Source organism: Colobus angolensis, unplaced genomic scaffold, assembly GCF_000951035.1.
Source record: "Colobus angolensis palliatus isolate OR3802 unplaced genomic scaffold, Cang.pa_1.0 Scaffold1, whole genome shotgun sequence".
Taxonomy (NCBI): Eukaryota; Metazoa; Chordata; class Mammalia; order Primates; family Cercopithecidae; genus Colobus; species Colobus angolensis.
The window spans coordinates 10,605,792-10,624,279 of record NW_012110918.1 but is presented as its reverse complement, the minus strand read 5'-3'; the positions used below and the strand labels follow the sequence as shown (position 1 = coordinate 10,624,279).

General features: G+C 57.3%; 2 protein-coding genes across 3 annotated transcripts in view; one reads left to right on the top strand and one right to left on the bottom strand.

Moving 5' to 3' along the window:
• The window catches only part of OTOP2 (otopetrin 2), a 10,398-nt gene extending 7,818 nt beyond the window's left edge, over nucleotides 1–2,580 (bottom strand). The window contains exons 1-3 of the mRNA XM_011941254.1: nucleotides 2,522–2,580; nucleotides 1,906–2,251; nucleotides 1,158–1,294 (exon numbers count right to left, since the gene is read on the bottom strand). Coding sequence (XP_011796644.1) covers nucleotides 1,158–1,294; nucleotides 1,906–2,218 — 450 coding nt within the window. The 5' untranslated portion in view covers nucleotides 2,219–2,251; nucleotides 2,522–2,580. The remainder of the gene's footprint in view (nucleotides 1–1,157; nucleotides 1,295–1,905; nucleotides 2,252–2,521) is intronic.
• Nucleotides 2,581–3,599: 1,019 nt separating this feature from the next.
• On the top strand, nucleotides 3,600–10,764 carry USH1G (Usher syndrome 1G (autosomal recessive)). Of its 2 annotated transcripts, XM_011941055.1 has the most exons (3): nucleotides 3,600–3,953; nucleotides 6,188–7,405; nucleotides 8,792–10,764. In XM_011941055.1, exons 1-3 carry the CDS (start codon nucleotides 3,790–3,792, stop codon nucleotides 8,793–8,795), a joined length of 1,386 nt encoding a protein of 461 aa, XP_011796445.1. In that variant the 5' UTR covers nucleotides 3,600–3,789; the 3' UTR covers nucleotides 8,796–10,764. The 2 variants fall into 2 exon arrangements, with proteins under 2 accessions (XP_011796445.1, XP_011796524.1); XM_011941134.1 differs by lacking the exon at nucleotides 8,792–10,764 and having other exon boundaries at nucleotides 6,188–7,409.
• The last annotated feature ends 7,724 nt before the right edge of the window (nucleotides 10,765–18,488 follow it).

Below are 18,488 nucleotides of genomic sequence, written 5' to 3'. Positions count from 1 at the left end.
CCGGGAGGTGGAGCTTGCAGTGAGCTGAGATCCGGCCACTGCACTCCAGCCTGGGAGACAGAGCAAGACTCCGTCTCAAAAAAAAAAAAAAGGAAAAAGAAAAAAATTGAGGTGGGGAACACTGTCTCTTTCTATTCTGACACAGTTTGTATAAAATAGTGGTTCTCCATTCTTTAAAGGTTTGCAAAACATCACATGTAAAACCCTGACCGTGGTGGGGTTTATTTTGTGTGGAAGTGGGGGTCAAGTAGATTTCTGACTACCTAGTTTGTTTTTGTTCTTTTTTCTGGGAGCAAGGCCAGCCTCAGGTTAGGTCTTGCTCAGGGTGGAAGGAGCCTCTGCGGACTTCTCACCTTCTTTTGACAACATCCCCTATTCCTCCTCTTCCTCTGTCGCCGCACCAGGCCTTGCTACTGTCTGGCTGCCTGTGAATCCCTGCTATGGCATTTGGTGATGTGGGGATATCTATATTTTCATTTTACCTGAGTATTCTTCAAACCCATAAAATATGAACGACTAAAGCTACAGAAATGCCACAACCACACGTGTGCTGAACTGTGAAAACCTGGGCAGCAGGGGCGATGTTTCTGGGGAGGACATCATCCATGATGCCATTTTGGTCATGATAGAGGGCTGGGGGCTGTTCTGATCCCATCTAAGCCCAGTCCCGTCTCAGCTCAATCAGAAGATCTTTCAAAGTATTGTTAATGCAACAACAACTACAAAATGAATGTTTGAGAAATCCCAGTTACAGGCTATCCTACTTTCCAAACAAATACAGAAGAGAGGGACCAAGCTGGCAGGAGCCTGGACGGACACAGAAGCCCCCTACGGGTACCCAAGGAGGGCAGGCCAGGTTCTAGGAGACAGGGCTGGCTGTCACAGCTCACACCTCCTAGGTGTTAACTACTGGCACTGCTTAAGTTGAAATAACATTGCAGAGCTCCAAGTGGGAGCTCATGTCGGGATATTACTTCATTATGAGGTGTTTCCGCATTGATGGACTCCTGTGATGCTCTCTACAGCCCTGTCCCCAGTTTACTCAATAGCTCAGGATAGGAGGCAGGTGGAGCTCAGGTCTCCGACCCCTTGTTGGGTCCTTTCCAATGGCCAAGTGTTAGCTCCTTTTTTCCACACAGCGACACTCCTCCACCCACCTGGATGATGACAAACACAGCCTGGATGACAGGGTGCAGGATCTTTATGGCCGACTGGCACTCAAAGAAACTGGAGTAGTAGCCGGTCTTGAAGATATCCATGATGAGGGTGCAGATACCAAACAGCACCAGTCCACCTGAGAACCAGGGGCGAGTGGGTGGTGGTGGTAGATCAGAGAGGCAGGAGAGAAGGCCTGCCGAGCTGAGGACAGGCCCTGAGGATGGGAAGCTAGATGGGTGGGTGGACAAGTGAGTGAGTGCACTGTTGGATGGATCAATGGGGAGGGTGGGAGGATAGGTGGATAGGTGTATAGACAGACTGAAAGGTGAATGGGTGGATGGAAGGGTGAGTGTATGACTGAGTGGGTGGATGGATGGACCTGCTACCAAGTCCCCCTCTCTTTGGGGCTGTGTGGATACCGCAAAGGGCCCTGGCTGGGCTCTTTCAGTGACTGCTGTCTTCTGGTTCCCGCTCTCCATCAAAGGCCCTCCCTCAGCCAGCCTTCTCCAATCTTCGGACCAGGGGACAAAGAGGTCTCACCCCATCCCTCTATTCATCCCTTCCCCAGGACCCCTTCCCTTCCTCTTTATCCTTAACTGCAGCCCACCTCACTCTCCGGTCCTTCTGGTCCTCCCTAGGCAAACTCTCACCCTTATACGTCACCCTGCGCTCTGCAACTCTTGTGAGAGCCCTAGCCTGCAGCTCCCTGCTGTGCCCACCCCACCTCGCCCCCACCTCCCCTGGCACCTCGGAGCCAGATGGGGCCAGCGTGCGCGTCCCGGTAGGGTACCGCGCAGGGGCAGCGCACGGTTCGGAGGAGGTAGAAGAGGATCCAGAGCATTGCCAGGAGCATCATCGTGGTGAGCAGCGCGAACACATCGGTGTCGTACACGGCCACCTTGTTGAAGGCTCCGCCGCTGATGAGCGTGCAGGCGAGGAGCAGCACGTTTGCGGCCAGCAGCACGGACAGCAGGCGGCCGCCCTTCTTCCACACCTCCCTGGGGCCCGCCTGCGGCGCCGGGGGGCTCTCCTTGGGGCCCGGGGCCAGCTCCTCGGACATGGCAGGGGCGACTGGAGAAGGCTAGAGGGATTACTGTCGGGGAGGAGCGGACAAAACTCCAGGTCAACCCCGACAGCTCTCCTTCCCCCATCTCATCCCTAGATTTGGGGACTAGGGGGTTCCTGACCCGCAGGGTGGGGGCTTCGGGTGCTAGAGGAAGCGCTGGGAAAGGGGAAGAGAAAACACGGAACCCACCCCTCTCACTGGACAGGAAGAAAGAAAGGAGAAGCGGCAGCACCCGGTTGGACCCCTCCAAGGTCCCCACTCCCCAAGTCCGACTGCCCTTTGGCCCGGGGCACCCACCTGGCTGGGCCGGGAGCCGGCACTGAGCTGGGGGTCAGGGGACGGTGAACGTCTCCTCTCTCCCACGCCGGGATGGACAGGCGCTTTATACCCAGGAGGACAGGGTGATTTACAGCCGCGGGAGTTCGGCTCCATAAAGCTCTCAGTCCCGCTCACATGATCCATCTTTCTCCAAGGTGAATTTAGGGAAGAGCCCGCGGGAGCCAGATAAGGCAAGATTCATATTTACCCTTTGAGAGGCGACCCCACTCCGTCACCCCGGTGCGGCCAGGCGCGGGCGCGGCCCCGCACTGAGGCACCCAGAGGGCACCCCGCCTCCGGTGCCCACCGCGCCCTGGCGTGCAGCATTCCAGGCGCCCAGAGCCCCGAGAGCTAAGCTCAAGAGACGTCCCAAAAGCCCGCGGGCACCCTGACGCCCTCCAGCCGCGGCGCACCCTGAATCATGTGCTCCTCTGCTCCTGCTCGGGATGGGAACCCCAGCCCCCCTCTCCGCTACGATCCTCGCAGTGATCCAAGCTCTTTTTTCCTCTATCCCACCGCCCTGCCTGCGCCCCCGCCGGCCCGCGCTCTGCTGGATGCTGCGAAGTCCGGGGCTTGGGTGTGAAGTTCCACGCGGCGCACGGAGCCGCTGCCTGTCCTCTATCGCCCTCTGCTGGAGCGCGGTCGAGGGACTCCGTGCGGGCTGCGGCGGCCTGGCCTGTCCCACTCGCTGACCATACTGCGGTCGGTGCTGGTGCCCCTTCTTAGGTCCACTGTCCTGGAGCTCAGGACAGCTCACCCACCCCGCCCTCCGGCACCCCTCCCCAGCTCTCGGCTCGTTCCACTGACAGGTGGAGAAATAGGAAGCCACAGCGCCCCAGGCTCTAGTGAGGACAGACCCCTGACTGTCCCCGGACTGGGCGTCACAGGGCGGGGCCCCGGGGTGGGCACTTTTGAAGAGGAGGGCAGGGCCTTGCGTGGGTCACCCTCGCGCGTTGAGGTGCATGCAGGGTGTTTAGGACCCAGGGGAAGACCGGGGGCGGCTCCCTGGACAGAGGGAGATTTCGGCTCCCCCCGCCGCCCCCTCCGCCGCCGGGTGAGCGGCTCAGATGTCCCGGTAGTCGCGGCTCTGGCGCTCCGCACCCTCCGTCTGCGGCAGCGGGGGCTGGCGGCCCCGGCCCCTGCCCGGCCCCCTCCCCCAACCTCATGCCTCAGCCCTAACCCCGCCGCCCTCCCCTGCGGGGGGCCTTTCTCCGTGTCCCCCGCCCACTCCGTCCACTTCGGGCGCCATGAACGACCAGTACCACCGGGCAGCCCGGGATGGCTACCTGGAGCTCCTCAAGGAGGCCACCCGGAAGGAGCTGAATGCCCCCGACGAGGATGGCATGACCCCAACTCTCTGGGCTGCCTACCACGGCAACCTGGAGTCGCTGCGCCTCATTGTGAGCCGCGGGTGAGTACGCCCCGCCCAGCGCCCTTGAGACCCCTGAGACCACCCCAGACGCTCTGGGATCCATCGTCCACCCCTCCTCTGAGCTGCCTCCTTCCCCTGCAGACAGGTGGACCCTTAGACCCTGGCGTTTGTGGGAGAGACACACGTGGAGGGGGACCCAAGCAGAGGCATCTGACACTTGTAACACTTGTGACCTCGATCTGGGGCTAGGAGGGGGAGAAACCGGGATTTGGGGGTTCCTGATTATGGGGGGTTGCTGCAGAGTGAGGGGAAGGTGGGAGAGATCCCCTGGCTGGGGTCCCCCGGACGTAAGAGTGAGGGGCTTAATGAGATTCGGAGAGAAGGCTGGGAAGTCTGGAGGGGCCAGCAGTGGGGGCTAGAAAGGGTGGGGTCTTCACTGCCCACTCCCCAGCCTTGGATCCAAAGGGCTTTCCCAGCCAGCACCCACCTTCCCTGGCAGGCTGGTGTCACACAGAGCTTGCTGTCACCCTGCTCATTTCGGGGATTTATGGACACTGTCCAGAGCGCCAAATGTCACTGATTCAGCCACCCCATTAACTCTCTCCAAGTCCCTCCCCCACAGCTGGGCACAGCTAAGCAATGGGGAGACTGTGATGTGGTCACCCTGAAGGGGCCTCTCTCCCCTCCCCCCCCCGTTGGAGTTGTCCTAGGGCAAGGGGTGGGCATAGAGTGCAGGTGTCAGCGCCAGGGAAGGGGCCTGCAGGTGGCACTTAAGCCACTGACATGGGTTCCTTGGGGCTAAAGTGAAATGACTATGACCAAGTCCCTCAGCCCCAATGGCTTTATAAAGAGGAGTCAGGTTGGTTGGGACACCAGGGAGGCCTGGACAGGATGAGGGGTGGACAGGACACCCCAGGAGGGTTGATATGAAGTCTCAGGTCATGGGAGAGAGGGCTGGGGCCCAGGCACTGGCCTATGGCCTGATCATGTAGTGGGTGCTGGAGACCCCTCCCTCTTGCCCTCTCCTTGGGCTGCTCCTTGGGTCCAGCATCAGGTGGGAGCAGCCTCGAAGCCTGGGCAGCTGAGCCATGTCCTGGGAGGCCAAGGCTGACTGGCCCCTCCTCACCCCAGGAGAGCACACAGTGACACTGTCCCCTGCCATCCCTTCAGAGAGGCTCATGGGAGGAGGGGAGGAGGGGAAGAGGTCTCCCCTTGGGTACACCAAGCCCCAGCTCCTCCAGAGACCAGGATTGGTGTTTGTTGGGGTGTGGGTCGGGTGCTGGCAGGCCCTTCCCACACTGGCCTGTAGGACTTGGTGGCCAGGAGGGGAGGCCCAGGAGGGAGTGTGTGGGGAGCTGTTGAGACAAGGGAGTGATTCTTCCCCCAGCCCTGGGGGTTGGCCTCGTGGCCTCATTAGTGCAGGGCAGGGGTGCTGTGCTGGGCCCCCAAGGGAGGGAGAGCTCCGGAGGAGTCTTGGGAGCTTGCCCTGAGGGACACAGTCTGGTGTGAGGGGTGCTTGTGGGGGCTGTCGGGGGTCCCTGGACAGGCTCAAGTGAGACAGCCTTGCAGGGATACCGAAGAGGGGGCAGCCTGGGGAAGGGAGGGCTTCGGAGCGCGGGCAGCTGATTTCCCTCCTCCCCTCCAGTCCTGGCTGGCCCCGCACTCCCCTCCTGGCCGAGGCCAAGGCCCGACACTTCCTCTCACACTCAGGCTTGCTAGGGCTGGCCCTGCTCCCTGCAGACAGGGCCCTGCCTGCTGACACACAAGCCCATACCTCACACACGCTCACCCGGGGCTCGGGCCCGGTACACACCACCCTCCGGTCTGTTCTCTTTTACGGTCACTCAGCACATGCAACCACACTCACCACCATGCCTGCCTAGAGACCCAGACGCGGCCCTGGCCCCCCAGTGCTCTGGCCAGCTCTGTGCCGGGCCTCATGAATAATTTACTCCCTTCTCTCAGGGCATCAAATATTTATCCCCTGAGATTCCCAGCCCTCAGTTAGCTTGGGGAAGGCCCCGCCCCAGTCCCGCCTTCTCTGACACCCCACCCCCTGCACGCCTGGGGCCATTTTCCCCTGGGCTCACCCCTGGGCTCACCTGTTGGGTGGCTCAGGCCTGCAGGTCTCCTGGAATCGAAGAGGTCTCAGGCCCACGGTCCCTTTGGGGGTTGTTGTGACAGTGGGGAAGCTCCCTTCCCCCCTCCACTCCCTCCACCTCCATCCCCAACCAGGACTCGTCACTAGTCCCTCCTGGATGCTTTCCCTGCAGGGGTGACCCGGACAAGTGTGACATCTGGGGCAACACACCCCTGCATCTGGCAGCTTCCAATGGCCACTTGCACTGCCTGTCCTTCCTGGTGTCCTTCGGGGCCAACATCTGGTGCCTAGACAACGACTACCACACGCCGCTGGACATGGCTGCCATGAAGGGCCACATGGAATGCGTGCGCTACCTGGACTCCATCGCGGCCAAGCAGAGCAGCCTCAACCCCAAGCTAGTGGGTAAGCTGAAGGACAAGGCCTTCCGCGAGGCGGAGCGGCGCATCCGCGACTGCGCCAAGCTGCAGCGCAAGCACCACGAACGCATGGAGCGGCGCTACCGGCGCGAGCTGGCCGAGCGCTCCGACACCCTCAGTTTCTCCAGCCTCACGTCCAGCACCCTGAGCCGCCGGCTGCAGCACCTGGCGCTGGGCAGCCACCTGCCATACTCGCAGGCCACGCTGCACGGCACGGCCAGGGGCAAGACCAAGATGCAGAAGAAGCTGGAGCGGCGCAAACAGGGCGGCGAAGGCACTTTCAAAGTCTCCGAGGATGGGCGCAAGAGCGCCCGCTCGCTCTCGGGCCTGCAGCTGGGCAACGACGTGATGTTCGTGCGCCAGGGCACCTACGCCAATCCCAAGGAGTGGGGCCGAGCCCCGCTCCGGGACATGTTCCTCTCGGACGAGGACAGCGTCTCCCGTGCCACGCTGGCAGCCGAGCCTGCCCACTCGGAGGTCAGCACCGACTCAGGCCATGACTCCCTCTTTACCCGCCCCGGCCTGGGCACCATGGTGTTCCGCAGAAATTACTTGAGCAGTGGGCTGCACGGACTGGGCCGCGAGGATGGGGGGCTGGACGGGATGGGAGCGCCTCGGCGTCGGCTGCAGAGCTCCCCCAGCCTGGACGATGACAGCCTGGGCAGTGCCAACAGCCTGCAGGACCGCAGCTGTGGGGAGGAGCTGCCCTGGGACGAGCTGGACTTAGGCTTGGACGAGGACCTGGAGCCCGAGACCAGCCCGCTGGAGACCTTTCTGGCCTCTCTGCACATGGAGGACTTTGCCGCCCTCCTGCGGCAGGAGAAGATTGACCTCGAGGCTCTGATGCTGTGCTCTGACCTCGACCTCCGCAGCATCAGCGTCCCCCTGGGGCCCCGAAAGAAGATCTTGGGGGCCGTGAGGAGGCGGCGGCAGGCGATGGAGCGCCCGCCGGCCCTGGAGGACACAGAGCTGTGAGTGTCCAGCCTGGCAGGGGGATGGAGGAACAGGAGTTGGAAGGCCCCTGGGGAGGGAGTACAGATCTGCCTATTCAGGAGTGGGGGGTGGGGGCTACTGTATTTCATAAAATCGAAATGGGGCCATCGATGATAAAAGGCCCCCTTATTTTATTTACCACCAGCTCAGAAAAAGAAGTTGCCAATTTAATGATGACCTGAGGCATTCTTATCACAGCTAGTGTAAAGTGCACCTCGATTTTGGGGACATCAACATGTGGGGAAATGGTCATCTTAGTGTCAATGAGTTTCCACAGTCACAGGAATCACAGTTGGGGTGTTTTTGAGCCCTCCCACCTCCCAGGTGGTGGGTTGTGCCCTTGAACAAGTTCTCTTGCTTAATCCCTCTAAAAGCCCGTGTGCCCGGACTGTATTGGTGGATTATATTGTTCCCATTTTATAGTGGATGAGCAAGTGGAGGCTCAGACAGTTAGAATAGCTCACCTCAAGGTCCTGCTGCTGCTCAGCATGAAGCTGGGCTTGATCCCTGGTCTGCATGGCTTTAGAGCCTGGGGTCAAGGTGGCTCCCATGGGATGCAGGGCTTGCAGTCAGCAGGGCCTCTCAGTTGCCCAAGACCTCAGGCAGATTTTTTTTTTTTTAAATTTTTGAGACAGTTTCCCTCTTGCTGCCCAGGCTAGAGTGCAGTGGCACAATCTCAGTTCACTGCAACCTCCACCTCCCGGGTTCACGCAGTTCTCCTGCCTCAGCCTCCTGAGTAGCTGGGATTACAGGGGTGCACCATGCCCAGCTAATTTTTGTATTTTTAGTAGAGACGGGGTTTTGCCATGTTGGCCAGGCTGATCTCGAACTCCTGACCTCAGGTGATCCGCCCGCTTCGGCCTCCCAAAGTGCTGGGATTACAGGCGTGAGCCACCGCGCCTGGCTTTAGGTAGATGTTTTACCTGCTGTTCCTGAACTCTGCAACCAGGAATGTGGGCAAATGCTTCCAAGAGGGCCAGCAGCAGCCCTGGAGGCAGAGTTCATGTTCCAAAGCCCGTCAGAGTTGGCCAAGGCTGCTGCCACAGTGGTCATGCTGTGGCCAGCCCCTGCCCTGGCTCCTCCCCTGCAGCATCCCACAAGCCCAACAAACGCTGTCCTCATTTCCTCTTAGGTATCTATGGCCTTTATCCTGAATGGCTGGGGCAGGGATGGGTGTGGGGAGGCAGGCTGGTTTAGAGTTTTGGGGATGGGGAGGTCACCCATAGGCTGGCGTCCTCCATCCCTGACCATCAACCTGCTGAGAGATGGGAAGGCTCAGTTGTCCAGATGGCTGTCCTGGGTGAAAATGATGCCTCTAAAGGACCTCACGTGAAATCTGTTTCTTTCTGTCTCTTTCTCCACAGATAACGGGGGGCTCCTCTCCCCAGACCAAAATGAATTGCAAGTTGCCACAACCTATGGTGGGGCCTCAAGGTCCTCACAGTCGCCAGCCCTGCAGCCCCCTTCCCAGGAGCAAAGACCACGTGGGTCGACTCCTTTGAAAGCCTGTCCACACCTTGAAGCAGAGGGTGTAGCCTGGAGGCACCAGAGGGGCAAGAGAATGTCCCCTCCAGTTCTGAGGGGTCTCAAAGGCCCTGAGCCACCCACTCTGAGCAGCCCTAAAGGACATGTAGACTTGGGGGAGGCTTACCCCAGAGGGAGGGCAGGGGCATTGGAACTGGATGGGAGTGTGGGAGGTGGATGCCAGAGGGTGTGCCTGTCCCGGGCGCTGTGGCCTCTCCCACCCCTCCCCTGATGGTCTTGTTCTCTTGTGCTCAGGCCGGAGACTTGCTCACTTCCTGCATTTTTGTGAAGGGAAGAGTTTGGGCTGCCTCCCCTCTTCCGGTCCACTCCAGAGGGAAAGTTCCTCAGTCAGACTCTTCAGCCAAATGCCCCAACTTTCAGTCTGCACCCATTCCAAGCATCCCCTCCTTCACCCAGTGGCCAAGGCCCGGAGCTGGAGAGCCAGGCTGGGGTGGGGTGGGGGTACTGACGCCCTTCCCAACTCATCCAGGGATGGAGCCTGGCCTGTCTTCCTCCAGCCTCCCGCTTTTTCGTTGTGCAGCCTGGCCCCGCCAGGGACCCCAGAGGGCCAGGGCACTAGATGCAAGGTGCTAGACCAACAGGCTGCAGTATTATAGCCTCCAGGCCTGGCAGGCATGCACTGGGCTAGAGAAAGGTGTCCGCCAACCTCCTCAGTCTCCCAGGCCTGGGACAGGCAGAACAGGGTGTGGCTGGGTGCTGGGCCTGGGTTGGGTAAGTCCTGCGATACGGACACTGGAGAAAGTGGATAATCTAAACTGCAGATTGTCCCCAGGTCACCAGGGCTGTGTGTGTGCGTGTATGCATGTGTGTGCGTGCATGTGTGTGTACGTGTGTGGTGTGTGTGTGCTTGTGTGTGTGTTCTTGCGTACGTGTGTGTGCATGTGCACACGTGTTTGTGTTTATGCATGTGTGTGCATGTGTGCGTGCGTTTGTGTATATGCATGTGTGTGCATGCGTGCACACGTGTTTGTGTGTGTATTTATGCATGTGTGTGTGTGTGCATGCATGTGTGTGTGCACGCTCACCTTGGGTGTTGTTTGGTAAGTTTCCCTCCTTACCAAAGAGGGGCTGGGCTGCTGGATCGGGGCTAAGGGAGAGCTCGCCTGTGTCCCAGCCCTGTGATGGTGGTGAGACCAGGGGAAAGGCCAGCTCAGAGGGTGGTCAGAGCATGTGTCCTCAGACATGTGCCCCCAGAGCTCTCCAGCCAGACCGAGGTCACAGATATGGGAGAGTCCCTCAGGAGCCCGCCGACATGTGTGTGCCCCTTCGCACCCCATGCAGAGGTGCTCTCCTCCTTTCTCAGCCATGGCCCCCCATCCCTGACCTCAGCTTGGGAAGCAGCTCCTGCTAGGAGCATGGCCACAGCCCCCAGCTCCTCCCGGGGCCCCCTGGGCTGGGGTAGGGGAAAGAGAGCCCTCAAAGGCCTCTTTTTGGTCTCTCTGGGGGTTCCCATTCCCATATACATGCCTAGAGGGGGGCATGGAGGAGATGGTCCCTGTCCTATTGCAGGACACTGAGGGCTTGGCTGCCTGCCGCAGCTATCTGGAGCCCACCGCAGCGCTTCTCCCTGTTCTCAGGGCCTGAGCCTGGGGCCACCCCCAAGTGCCGACTTGTTTTTCCCAGAGCCCCAGGTGCTGCCCCTTCTCTCCCATTCCTTGTCCATTTACTGCCGCAGCCCCTCCTGATTCTGCCGGTGCTGGGGTGGAGCAGGCTCTGTGTGCCCACCACTGTACCCCGAATCCCTCCTGCAGGCTCATTACCACTTTTGTAGAGAATGTTCTCCACCAGTGTCATGCCTGTGTCTTGTCCTTTAATGCTTTGGGTATGAAGAGTCGGGGGTGGGGGTGGGGGCGGGAGGGGGTCTTCTCTGTGCTTGTGAGGACTGGGTCCTGGGTCCTGTTCTCTGGAGTGTCTTCAAGCCCCCATGCTATGCATCTTTGAAGAGATCCTTAGGCCTTTACCCTGCTCTCCTAGCTCAGTCCAGAATGAGGAGCTGGGGGAGAGGCAGGGCTGAGAACTAGGGCAGGAGAGTCCCCCTGAGCAAGGAGGATGACTGAGCCTCCAGGCTTGTTGCCAGGGTCCTCAGCTGTGGAGGGCAGGAGGGTGTGTGTTCTCTCTTCCCACCAAGGCCTGCCTGGGCTTTTCCAGAGATGGGCAGAAACGTACTCCAGGAGGCTGCCGCCCATCACCTGGGCTCTGGGCCTCCGGAGGGGTCTCCATGTCCCACATCACCGCAGGCAGCTCATGGGCAGCCTGATTTGAAGCCCTGCTTTCTCCCAGGGGTGAGTCCCCTCTGTAAGCTGGTGCCTAGTGGGCTCTGTTTTCTCAGTCACGTCTGAGGAAGGGCCCTGGAGTAATCTTGCTCCATTGCCTAAGGCTGCTGGGTGAATTTTTTCTGCCAAAGGGAGTTCAAGACAGTTCCCTTCCCCCAGAATCAATCAGAAAGGTCCCCAGGATGTTGATGCAGCAAAGTTGCCTAGCAACCATCCAGGGGTTCCAAGCCACCTCCCTCCACTTTACAGATGGAAAAACTGAGGCCCACAGAGGGGAAGAGTCAGACCCAAAATGCGGGTCTCTGGCTGCCACCATGCTGTCCTCACACTCAGGCTGCCAAGGGCACCAACACAACAGGATGCCACCTGCCATGCCCTGGGGGCACATCTCCCTGCGGCCTCTGCTGGCCAACCTGGTCACTGCACCCACCTCATGAAAGACTCACTGGTCCTTGCCGGGATGGTCCAGAAGAAGACACAGGGTGAGGAATGACAAGACAGAGAGCCGAGGGGCACTTCGGCATCCTGGCAGAGATGAACTGGAGGCAGCGGGATGAGGGGCTCTGTGGGCCCCTGTGGCTCGAGGGCGGAAGCCTGGGGTGCCAGGAGCAGGAGCTGCTCCAGGGAGCCTGTGGGGTTGTTCAACACAAGCGAAGAGAAGAACATTATATGGTAGGGACTCAACTTTTGTGACTCGTTTCCCTAAAAGTTTACATCAAGAATAGGGACATTCATGAGGTCAGGAGATCGAGACCATCCTGGCTAACACGATGAAACCCCGTCTCTACTAAAAATACAAAAAATTAGCCTGGCGTGGTGGCGGGCACTTGTAGTCCCAGCTACTTGGGAGGCTGAGGCAGGAGAATGGCGGGAACCTGGGAGGCGGAGCTTGCAGTCAGCCGAGATTGTGCCCCTGCACTCCAGCCTGGGCGACAGTGAGACTCTGTCTCAAAAAAAAAAAAAAAAAAAAAGAAAAGAAAAAGAAAAAGAAGAACAGGGACATTTTAGCACTTTGGGAGGTAGGGGTGAGTGGACTGTTTGAATCCAGAAGTTCCAGACCAGCCTGGGCAACATGGCAAGACCCTATCTCTACAAAACATTTAAAAATTAACCTGGTTGGTGGTGTGCGCCTGTGGTCCCAGCTACTCAAGAGGCTGAGGTGGGAGGATTGCTTGAGCTGGGGAGGTCAAGGCTGCAGTGAGCTATGATCACACCATTGTACTCCAATCTGGGCAATAGAATGAGACCCTGTCTCAAAAAAAAAAAAAAAAAAAGACCAGGCGTGGTGGCTCATGCCTATAATCCCACCACTTTGGGGGGCCGAGGCAGTTGGATCACTTGAGGTCAGGAGGTTCAAGACTAGCCTGACCAACATGGTGACACTCCATCTCTACTAAAAACACAAAAATTAGCCAGGTGTGGTGGCAGGTGCCTGTAATCCCAGCTACTTGGAAGACTGGGGATCGAGAATCGCATGAACCTGAGAGGCGGAGGCTGCAGTGAACCAAGATTGCGCCACTGCACTCCAGCCTGGGCACCAGAGCAAGACTCAGTCTCAAAAACAAAAAATAAAATAAAATGAAATAAAATAAAAAAAAAAGATTAGAATAATTAATGGTTCTCAACCTTTTGGGATTAGACTTTGGTAAAAATATGGACGGTTTTTCTAGAAAAATGCAAATTGTGCACACACACTCATATGCAATTTTGCTCATACCCCAGGTAGCTCATGGAGAGAGGTCTGGTGACCCCATCGGTTAAGAAGCGTTGGTTAGACCGCTGTGAAATGAACACAGCCTACATGAGACATGAGATGATCAACTTGCTGGAGGTGGGGTGGTGGAGTGAATCGGAGGCAGAGAGGGCCTCCAGGGGACGTGGCCCAACCCTCTCATTTTACAGACGAGATGACTGAGGCCCAGTGGGGAAGGGGCTGGCCAAAGGTCACTGAGTCGCCAGTGGGCAAAGCAGCACTAGGTCTCCTGATGGTGCACTAGGTCTGCCTTCTGTCCCCATGTTATGACCAGTCCCCAGCAGCATGGCACCCCGTCCCTCCAGTGTGTGCTCTGTCTGTGACCTTCTCTGAGATTGGCCCAGGTTGTATGGGAGGTGGCAGGACTCAGGGGACAGCCAGATTTGGGCAGCAAAACTGGCTCCACCCTTTTCTAGCTGTGTGGCCTTGGGTAAGTTACCCAGCCTCTCTGAGTCTGTTTCATCATATGTAAAAATAGGTATTATAATAACAGCATTAACCCCATAGTTTATTAGGAGGGTGAAATGATGATGCATAGATAGCACTCAGCACACTCCCTGGTATTTAGTACGCACCGGTTAATAATGGTCATGGTTGTTGTTGGTCTGAGACTGGCCATGGGGTGTTCCTTGCATTTGTGGTTGGCTGAGCTGCTCAGCAGATGGTCCTAGGCAGTTCCAGGGAGCAGTCCTTCCAACCCCCATACGAAAATGCGTCCCCCAGCTCCGGCCTCCAACACCCCTCTGGCTGGAGCCTTTCCCTACTCTGGAAATGCACGCCCTGGGGCAGTTTCTCCACTGGACCCCAAACAATAGCTGGTGGGAGCCCTGGCGGGTGGGGGAGGGGTGTTCTCATGGAGGAGAGAGGATGGGGGAAACGGTAGCTGCCAGCGATTCCCTGGCTCCCAACATCACTGCCCCGTGGGGCTCCCCCACAGGACCAAACCACTCCTCACAGGGTCACTTTTTCGAGCCTCACTACAGTCGTCCGAGATAGACCAGGCAGAGGCATCATTGACTAGCCCCATTTTATACATGCGGCAACTGAGGTTCAGGTGGGGGATGGCAAATGACCCACTAGGAGGTGCATAGGCTGGGATGTATGGTCTGGTCCAAACTACATTGCTACAGGCTGCTAGATGCCTTCTCAAAACATGTATCTAGCACCTTCTACATACCAGGTACGGCAAGCCCATGACAGTGGTCTCATTGACCTGCCTATCTGATAAGGAAACTGCGCTCAGCCAGGTTAAGTCATTTCTCTGAACCTTGGAGTGCAGAATCTCGGGGCTGTGGGATTTGAACCTCAAACTCTGGCTCTTTCCATGGCAGCCCCAGCCTTCTCCCACCCCATTCACCAAACCATCTCTCCAGGCTCTTATCTGGCACAGGGGCTGCCAGAAACAGGCCACGAACACGGGCTCAGCTGGTGGGACATGGGGAGGTACGGTGGGAGACGGGCAGGACTCGCTGCCTCTCCTCTCCTGTCCCTGGGCACCTCCCTCCTCTGGATACACCACTGCGGCTCTCTGCTTGTGTGTGCACATGTGTGCCTGTGCAGCCTGTGTGTGTGTGTGTGTGTGTGTGTGGCACGGGTGGGGACATGTTCATCTCTGTGGACATGGGGTGGGTGTGGTGGATCAGAACTTTCCTGGAAAGTTGTGTTTATTTACTTATTTATTTATTTATTTTTTGAGATGGAGTCTCGCTCTGTCACCCAGGCTGGAGTGCAGTGGTGCAATCTCGGCTCACTGCAAGCTCCACCTCCTGGGTTTACGCCATTCTCCTGCCTCAGCCTCCCGAGTAGCTGGGACTACAGGCGCCCGCCACCTCGCCCGGCTAGTTTTTTGTATTTTTTAGTAGAGACGGGGTTTCACTGTGTTAGCCAGGATGGTCTCGATCTCCTGACGTAGTGATCTGCCCGCCTCGGCCTCCCAAAGTGCTGGGATTACAGGCTTGAGCCACCGCGCCCGGCCTCAAAACAATTTATCATTGTTATTATCGGTAGCAATATATGCTAGATTTAAATTAAACAACTCAGTATCACAATCATTACAATCATGTTATATTTATAACACTATGATATAGTGACATCTACCACGAGCACGTGCCCTGCCATGGCCCACGATATCCACAGTACAGAATGATGTCATTGCTCTCCCCAGTGATCCGATGAGGTGGGTAACATCACCCTCATCCACTCCAAATCACCCTCTCAGAAAACCGAGGCTCAGAGAGGTTAAAAGACTTACCGAAGGTCACACAGCAAGGACTAGAACCTGGGCGTGTCTGATCCAGAGTCCTGCTCTAGACTCTGTTTTGGGTGCCTTCGCACTGTGCAGGAATCACAGCCTTCACTCCCCTCCCAGCTCTGGCACTGGTCCCACCAGGCCCAACACACATCCTTTAGGCTCATCTACATCCCGAAGCCACTCACACAAGGGACTGTGGTGCTGATCTGATGCAGAGGAGAGACCAAGTGGAACAGTGTCTACGCTGCTCACAACCCCAGCCCTGGGTTGCCAAGGATCTAACTTGCTATGCAGCTAGGAGAGTAACCCTGGGGCTCAGTCCTCAGTTTCCCTTCTTGCAAGGTGAGGAGAGGCTGACAGCCCTTGGAGCCTCAGCAAGCCCCTGCCAGCTAGAGGCTGGCTCGCTCCCTCCCTCCCGTCCCTCCCCTGCCCTGCCTCGCTGGGCCACTACTAACCTGGCTTCGTCCCCACAGGAAAGCAGCTGCCTGGGAACACCAGATGCAGGCTTTGGGGTCGCCGCAGAAGGCCAAGGGTCCTGAGAGGTGTGGCTGGCTGATGCTGAGATGCTACAGATGTGGCCCTGCCCCACTGGAGCCAGGGTATCTCCGGGTGCTGGTCCCACCCCCAGCTGGCCAGGATCTGAGCCACAGGCCAGGCCACTTCTCCTGCAGCTTGCCCAGCCCCACCCCTGTGAATAATGCCAGTTGCTTTATGGAGCTGGGCCTCACTCAGGCTTTGATGATTTGGAGGGTGGCATGAATGGAAGAGGCACAAGGAAGGGTTAAAGACTCAGCCACCTAGGCTCGGGGCATAGAGACAGTTAAATTGCTGGCAGGAGGCACCTTCTTAAGCCATCCAGTGCCATCCCTGAGCCCTGGTACCAGCCCTCCAGGTCTCCAGAGTCATCTGACTCTTGGGATTCTCCTCCAGGCCCCGGGCCAGGGTGGGGCCCTTCCCACCACCCTACCCAACCACAACAATAATTAACCCCAGTGAACCCCAACAAATAAAGATCCAAATCACAGAAAGGAGGGATCATCACTGCCCCAGGGTGGGGAACTCCAGAGGGCCCAGGAAGGCCAAGCCCTGGCTCATCTGACACATCCTGCCCCACTGTTGTGGCCTGAGTAGGCCCAGATGCCCCCAGTCTGTTGGGGCTGGGGAGGAGGGCACCACCTCCCCGGCCAGGTAAGGTTTGGGAAGGCATGTTTGTCTCGACTTTGGACCCGAGTCTTTTCCACCACTGAATACTTTTTCAGACCTTTTACCGCCTCCTTCCTTCTCGTGGGCCTGTTTTCCCCATCATTCCATGCGTCTGTCTATTCACATAGTCAGCAAACACTGAGCACCTACTATGTGCCAAGCACAGCGTGAGGTCTGGGAAGCTGTGTCATCCAAAGAACAGGAAGGACCTGTCTCTCCACCAAGTCCTATGCTCTTCTCCTTCAGTCAGCCTGTTTCAGCTCACACTAGTCTATCCATCAGCTGGTAAATACTGAGCACCGGCTGGGTACAGGGCAGTGTGCTGGGCATGATGGGTGGGTGATATGCACTGGGAAGCAGGCCGATTGGAAGTTATGGAGGAGATTCAGGGAGACATCAGGAAGGCGTGGGAAGGATCCTTGCCTTTTGGAAGCTCACAGTGCAGTTGGTTATGGGGAAGAGGCTGGCTATACACTCCTTTATGCGACTTCTTCTTCCCGGGTACACAGAAAGTCCACAGGTCCAAGCCGGCCTGTGGCTGGAACTATATACCTGGATTCTGGCCAGTGGAGTGTGGGTGGAAGTGATGTGTGCCATTTCCAGACCTGGACCTAAAACTACCTTCCCATGCTCTCCTTTCCCATCCCCTGGCAACCCCGTGGCAGCCCTGTGTTGGAGGAGGCATCACAGATGTAAGGAACCTGAAATTGGACGGTGACGTGAGCAAGAAGAAATCTGTATTGTGTTTGGCCACTGAGATGTTGGGGTTGTTTGTTATAACAGCTAATGTTGGTTATCCTGACTGATACAAGCAGATGGTGCACACAGGGGAACAGCTTGAATCCTGTGGCTGGATCAGTGTCCAGGAGTGCTCATTGTGAGGTAATGTGTGACGTCTAATGCTAGCTGATAGTGGGTATGAGGTCAGAGGAGGGGAAGGATGAACGGTGAAAGGTGGAGTGCCTGGCACATAGTAGGTGCTCAATAAAATAGGATGAATGAAATACACGAAAATATTAGAAGATCTTTGCAGTGGCGGCTGATGTTGCCGGAAACCCAGAGGATGGGTGGGGCTTGGCTGGGGGATAGGAGTAGAGACAGTTACCCTGGGAAGAAAGACCTGGAGGGGAGAAAGGGCAGCACTTATCCGTGGGTCAGAGATCAGTGAGCAGTCACTGCAGCCCAAGCAGGAGGGTATTTGGAGATGGAGCTGGAACTTGGAGGCCTTCAAATGCCAAGCCGAGCAATTTAGACCTTAGGCTCCAGACTACTTTACTTTTATAGCCTAAGATCTAAAAGACCTTATGGTTTTTTGTATTCAGGATCCCGAGGCAGGGATGGGGGTACCAGTGGCTGAGAGGTCAGGACGAGATGACAGAGGGATAGAGAGGAGTTGGGGGGTGTCACTCAGACTCTGGGGGCAGCTGGCGGGGTAGGTTGGCTGCTCTGCCACCCACCCACACTCATGCCAATCCCATGGCCAAGGGAACTCACAGGCCAGCCCCGCCCTGCCTTCCCATGCTCCACTGTGCTGGGTTTAGGGGTGATTTTACCTTCTGATTTATACCTCTACAAAAGCAATTACCGACTGGGCAAGGTAGCTCACGCCTGTAATCCCACCACTTTGGGAGTCCGAGGCGGGCGAATCATTTGAGGTCAGGAGTTCGAGCCAGCCTGGCCAACAGGGTGAAACCCCGTCTCTAATAGAAACACAAAAAACACAAAAAAATTAGCTGGGCGTGGTGGTACATGCCTGTAATCCCAGCTACTGGGGGAGGCTGAGGCAGGAGAATCAGGAGACATAGGTTTCAGTGAGCCGAGATTGCACCACTGCACTCCAGCCTGAGCAACAGAATGAGCCTCCATCTCAAAATAAATAAATAAAATTTTTTAAAAAAGTGATTACCAATTGAAAATATAAAATTGTTGGCCAGGTGCGGTGGCTCAAGCCTGTAATCCCAGCACTTTGGGAGGCCGAGACGGGTGGATTAGGAGGTCAGGAGATTGAGACCATCCTGGCTAACATGGTGAAACCC

Coding starts and splice junctions, on each gene's coding strand:
- USH1G (XM_011941055.1), top strand. CDS start 3,790: ATGAACGACCAGTACCACCGGGCAGCCCGGGATGGCTACCTGGAGCTC. Junction 3,954..6,187: donor CGCCTCATTGTGAGCCGCGG/GTGAGTACGCCC, acceptor CTTTCCCTGCAG/GGGTGACCCGGACAAGTGTG.